General features: G+C 23.2%; 1 protein-coding gene across 1 annotated transcript in view; it reads right to left on the bottom strand.

The window, feature by feature from the left end:
* Positions 1–356: 356 nt before the first annotated feature.
* LOC125028722 (probable serine/threonine-protein kinase clkA) overlaps positions 357–7500 on the bottom strand; it is a gene marked incomplete at its 3' end in the record, with an annotated part of 52976 nt that continues 45832 nt past the window's right edge. Inside the window, exons 6-7 of the mRNA XM_047618202.1 lie at positions 626–689; positions 357–499 (exon numbers count right to left, since the gene is read on the bottom strand). Of these exons, the coding sequence (XP_047474158.1) occupies positions 357–499; positions 626–689 (207 nt within the window). The remainder of the gene's footprint in view (positions 500–625; positions 690–7500) is intronic.

Raw genomic sequence — 7500 nt, 5'->3', positions numbered from 1 at the left:
TTTGTAATAGTATTAGTATTATAAGCATTAGTATTAGTATCATTATTGTTATTATTTTTATCATTATTATCATTATTATCATTATCATTATTATTATTATTATTATTATCATTATAACTATTATTATTATAATTATTGTAATTATTATTATCATTACTATCATTATTATCAATATCATTATTATCCTTATTATCATTATCATCGTCATCATTATTATTACTATCATAATTATTACCATTATCAATATTATCATCATTATTATCATCATCATTATTATCAATATTATTATTGTTATCATAATCGTTTTCATTATTATTACTTTTACCATTATAATTGTTATTATTAGTATCATCATCATTATTATTATGATTATTATTATTTCCATCATAATTATTATTATTGTTACTATCATTATTATTATTATCATTATTATTATTATTATTATTATTATTATTATTATTATTATTATTATTATTATTGCTGTTGTTGTTGTTGTTGTCTTTGTTATTATTATTATTATTATTATTATTATTATCAATACTATAATCATCATCATCATTATAATAATTATCATCATCATTATGTTTTTTATTATTATCATCATCATCATCATCATCATCATCATTATTATTATTATTATTATTATTATTATTATTATTATTATTATTATTATTATTATTGTTATTATTGTTATCATTATTATTATCAATACCATCATCAGTATTATCAATCTGATTATCATAATCATTATTATTATCATTATTTGTCATCATTACTGTTATCATTACTAACATCTTATTTATTTATTTATTATAATTGTTGTAATTATCATTATTATCATTATTACTACTATCATTATTATTATCATTGTTATTATCATCATTATTATTTTTACTATTGCTCTTGTTGTTACTATTAGCATCATTATGAATCTTACTATTATTAGCATTAGCATTATTATGGCCATAATCTTTGTTATTTTTCTTAATATTATTCTTATTGGCAATGATAGTATTATCAAGATATCATTGTTATTATAATAATATTTACTTTTATTACCATTGTCATTATCATTAATATTATTGTTATCATTATAATTGTTATTTTCAGTATTGTCCTTATCATTATTATTTTTATTATTGTTATAATTATTATTTAGTATTATAATTATCAAAATCCTCATTTGTTATTACTGTGACTATTATCATTATCAATATCAAGACTGTTAATATTATAATCATTATCGTTATTATCGTTAATATTAATATCATAATTTTATTATTATTATTATTATTATTATTAATAATTTGTAATAGTGCTGCAATAGTTGTAATTGTTATCATTATTATCATTTTTATTATTGTTATCATCATCATCATCCTTCTAATTATTGTAATTATCAATATTATTGTTGTTGTTGTTGTTATTATAATTATCATTATTAATATTATCATCATTATTATTACCATTGTTACTAATACTGTTATTATTATTAATAATATTATTATAATTATTATCATTATTATTATTGTCACTCTTGTTATTATTATTATTATAATTTATTATTATTATTATTATTATTATTATTATTATAATTTATTATTATTATCATTATTATTATTATTATTATCATTATTATTATTATCACCATCATCATTACTATTATCATTATTGTCATTATCATTATTGTTAGTATAAGGATAATGATGATAATAATAAAAATAATAATAATTAGTAGTAGTAGTAGTAGTAGTTAAGTAGTAGTAGTAGTAACAATAATAATAATAATAATAATAATAATAATAATAATAATAATAATAATATTAATGATAGTAGCAATAATAATAATTATAATAATAATAATAATGATAATAATGATAATAATAATAATAATAATAATAATAATAATGATAATAATAATAATAATAATAATAATAATAATAATGATAATAATGATGACAATAATGATAATGATAATGATAATTATATTAATGATGACGATTATGATGATGCTAAAGATGATAATAATAAATATCAATATCGACGATAATGACAATAATGATATAAAAAATATTAGGCTCTGCATGACGCTTGCTACGCCAGTTGATAACAACAGCTATTTAGGGGAATGAGAAGAGATATAAACCCCTTTTAAACCCATTCTAGCAACAAGCGAAAAGAAGATTTATTTCGGTTCAATAAACTTCCGCGGTTCGACGAGATAAACTCAATGAAGAAAAATCAAACGCATTTTTAAGTTTGTAATCTCGTCGGAAAGATATATCATCGACTTTCCATTGTTTACGAAGTCAAACAATTTAATTCTCTTTGATTGAGCATTATCATTTGATTATCGATGGAGGGGAAATTCCGAGATTTAAATGTTTCGTTATTTTCACCAACGATTTTTTTTCTCAGATTTGATTTTAAAATAATGTTTTTTTTTTTGTTTTTTTTTTCCTTCTGTCTTTTTTTTTTTATTGTATAATGAATGGATAAGACTTATTGTTTGATAATACTATTGAAATCAATATCCGCGTTAAGGTAGATGAACGATAAGTGAAGAAGATTGTATTCCTCCAATAAATTATTATAATGATTTATCAGTGCCTTACTGAAGTTCATTAATTGTGCAAGAAAAAGTATTTCATCATGATCACTATTATTACCATGAGCATTGTCATCATCATTACTGTTATCATTATAAGCATTGTTACTATTATTATTATCATTATCATTACTATTATGATCTTTACTTTTATAATTTTATCATTATTACCATTATTATTGTTGTTCTTATTATCATCAGCATTATCATTCTGACTATTATCATTAAGATCAAAAATATTATCATTTTCTTTATTACTATTGTTATTATCATCATTATTATTACTTTTGGCACTATTACTGTTATCGTTACCATTGTTCCTATTATTATTATTATTATTATTATCATTATTATTATTATCATTATTATTATTATCATTATTATTATTGCAGTTATTATTTCTATTACTACCACTACTACTATTAATGTTATATCATCATTACTACTATTAACATTATTATCATCCTTATTTTTCTTATCATTATCGTTATCATTATTGTAATTGTTATTATTATTATTATCATTATCATTATTACCACCATTACTATCATTATCATTATTATCACTGTTGGTCAGAATAATGGTCAGAATAATGGTCAGAATAATGGTCAGAATAATGGTCAGAATAATGGTCAGAATAATGGTCAGAATAATGGTCAGAATAATGATCTAAATAAAACATTCGTTCTATACAACCAAAATATTCCATATTAAGAAAAAAGTACTCCTACTCTTTATCATTCACCCCTTTAATGCATCATTCATTCATTTTTATTCATTCGTTTGATGTTACTATCAATACCTTTTTAATATTTATCTTTTTATAGTGACTCGCAAATCATTTTCGAAAGACATCGCGCCTTCTGTTCAGCACAACAAGCAACTGTCCGCTTTGCTGCATCCACTCGTAATAAAATATTTGCGGAGAACCATTCATTGAGGAAAGTCTGTATGAATACCTCATATAAATAAATCGTAACCCTTTTCCCATTTCCTGTCAAAACTCGCATAGGCCTACATACTATAGCCTTTTCATGGGTGAGTTGTCAATGAGTGGGGGTTTTTTTCCGGGTATCTTATATGTACTCGTAGTTGATTTATTTATTTATTCATTTTTAAGGCGATTTGTGTTTTTTTTTTTTTTTTTTTTTGTATTATGATGTCGATAGATTGTAGTGAAGGAAAAATAAATATGATCTGCGTTATTTCAAGATGGTTTTTAGTAGGAAAAATAATCAACGGAATTTTTCTAATTGGCAACTTTCCGTTTCTGTTACTATTATTGGTACATTTCCCGCCCTCCGAGCGATCGCTTTTTGCCAGGCTTCGTTCGCCGTTCCAGATTTCTTCGCCGGAAATGGCATTTTGACTTACCATATATAGAAGAAAAACTGTTATTTAATCAATATATTCACGCAAACGATATTTAGACATTCAAATAACTTTAGAAAGTAAACGGAAGACGAAATTATTGGCTATAATATTCAGCGTCCAGCATCTCTATTCCTGTAATGACTGCCACTTGTGGTATATTGAATAATAATGGTATTTAAATGACATCGCATTGTGGGACAAATGCCAGACACATTTCCGCGGTAATGGATACTGACATCTGCGTGTGTGAATTGCTATTGTGTGTGTGTGTGTGTGTGTGTGTGTGTGTGTGTGTGTGTGTGTGTGTGTGTGTGTGTGTGTGTGTGTGCGTGCGTGTGTGTGTGTGTGTTTGAATATGCATTTATGTGTGTGTCTGTAAGTATGTGCATCAGCGAGTGTGTATGTGTGTGTGTGTTTGTGTTTATCAACGGCGTGTGCAATCAGCAGATAAGTTTATTGCATTTTTCTCTTACGGAATGAACTACTTAGGGACATGATGCTGCATTGCAAGTTATCTGAGATACTGATGCGATTTGTCTCTCTTCTGCCTTATCTCTCTATATCTTTGATCTCCCATTATCCTGGCAGGTGTCTGTCTTAATATGCTTACGTGGATACATGCCTCCATGCACACACACAAACATACACATAGACATACACACACACACACATACGCAGACACACACACATGTGTGTTTATATATATATATATATATATATATATATATATATATATACACATATGCGTGTATATAATATATATACCTATATATATATATATATATATATATATATATATTGTATGTGTGTGTGTTTGCAAATGGCTTTACGTTAAAGAGATTAAGAACATACACAAAAATACCTGTGGTATGTTTACAACCCTCGCTATACCCACAGCGCCTATCTCCTCTGTGGTGCCAACATACCAGGCACCAACTGGCTCAACTGCAAGTGTATCTCGGTAAAGCCCCAGACCACACACAAATACACACATATGTACACACACCGAGAAGCTTTATCACAGCATGAGTCTGAACGCATGCTTGCAAAGGCCCGAAGCGAATAGGCACCTTTTCTATCACGTGTGTCCTGGAAATGGGGGGGGGGGGGTTGTTTAAGCAAATGAAAGATAAAAAGAAGAAGAAAAATCATTAAGGTATAGGTTTAATTTGATTCCATTTGATACAATGGATATGTTTGATGTGACACAGTGTCTGTTTTATTTTGCTTCTAAGTTATCCCCTGTGGGCAAGGAATGGCCGGGGTTACCATCCACTGGCGGCGAGGGATTCGAACGCAGGTCAGCGAGATTGCTAGACGAGATCGCTACCGCTGCACCACACATGAATTATTGAGTAAAAAGAGGGATTGGACATACTATTTATCAGGTATTAACTTGAACACGCACACATATACATGTAAACATATATTCAAGGACGCACACACTCATACATATATATACAAACAACACGCTTCCAAACACATAGCATTAATGGTGATGATGATGATAATGATGATGATATCTATCATGACAATAATGATAACAATAATAACAATGATAATGGTGATGATAATATTAATGATAATACCAATAATAATAATAATAATAATAATAATAATAATAATAATAATAATAATAATAATAGTAATAAGATAATTATGATAATGTTAAGGATGATAATAATAATGATAATGAGAATAAGAAAATTGACAATGATAATAATAATAACAAAACCAATGATGATGATAATAACAATAATGATAATAATAGAAATAAAGATAATAATCATAGTAATGATGATGAGGATAATAAAAAAAAAAAAATGATGATGTTGCGGATAATAACAAAAATAATGATGATGATAAAGACAATAATAATGATTATAAGGACAATAATGATGATAAAGCTGATAATGAAAGTGCAAGTAGTAGTACTAGAAGTAATGATAATAATAATATGAATGATGATGATGATGATAATAATAATATGAATAATAACAATAATAATAATAATGATAATTATAATAATAACGATAATAATAATGATTATAATGAAACTAATAATAATGATAATAATAAGGATATTAGTAATGATAATAATAATAATAATAATAATAATAATAATAATAATAGTAATAATGATAATAATAATAATAATAATAATAATAATAATAATAATAATAATAATAATAATAATAATAATAATAATGATATCAGCAGTTGTAGTAATAATAATAATAATAATCATAATAATAATAATCATGATGATATAGATAATATTGATGATAGTAATGGTAATAATATTAAAGATGACGATGATGATGATTATTAATGATTAATGATGATTAGTAATGATAACGGAGATAATGATAATAATAATTATAATAGTAATAATAATAATAATAATAATAATAATAATAATAATAATAATAATAATAATAATAATAATAATAATAATAATAATAATAATGATAATAATAATAACAATAATAATAATGATGATGATGATGATAATAATAATAATCATAATGATAATAATAATAATAATAATAATAATAATAATAATAATAATAATAATAATAATAATAATAATAATTATAATGATAATGATAAAAACAACAACAACAACAACAATAATAATAATAATAATAATAATAATAATAATAATTATGATAATAATATTAACAATAGAAATATTAATGATAATGATAAAGATAATAATAATAATAACAATAATAATAATAGTAACAATAATAATATTAATGTTAATAATAATAGCAATAACAATAATAATCATGATACTAATTATAACGATAACAACAACAACAACAATAATAATAATAATAATAATAATAATAATAACAATAATAATTATATTAATGATAATAATAACACTGATAATGATAATGATAATAATAATAATAACAATAATAATGATAATAATAATAATGATAATAATAATAATAATAATAATAATAATAATAATAATAATAATAATAATAATAATAATAATAATAATAATAATAATAATAATAGTAATAATAATGTGATAGTGATAATGATAATAGTAACAATAACTATGATAGTGATAATAACAATAATGATAATGATGATAATAATGATAATGATAATAATGAGAGTAATAATAATGATAATAATAGTAATAATAATATTGATAAGAATAATGATAGTGATGATAACAGTAGTCATTAGAATAATAGCAATGATATTACTAATGATAGTAAAATCACTAAAGACAACAATGATGATGATGAGGAGGAGGAGGATAATAATACTAATGAAAATAGATATCTAAGTAGATATCCATTTATCTAAATATAAACAGCTATAATAATATCCCGAAAATATTTGATAAATGACATTTGATATAAATCATCATAAACATCACTGAATTTATGAATTTACTTGCAACATAGACGATTATTAAGTCAAATATAGAACAAAGTATTATGGGTATATAGTACATACACTATAATATACAGTTGTATGCAATGCAC

This window comes from Penaeus chinensis, chromosome 9, assembly GCF_019202785.1.
Source record: "Penaeus chinensis breed Huanghai No. 1 chromosome 9, ASM1920278v2, whole genome shotgun sequence".
In the NCBI taxonomy this organism is placed as follows: Eukaryota; Metazoa; Arthropoda; class Malacostraca; order Decapoda; family Penaeidae; genus Penaeus; species Penaeus chinensis.
The sequence above is the reverse complement of the archived record's forward strand: the minus strand, read 5'-3'. Positions and strand labels throughout refer to the sequence as shown.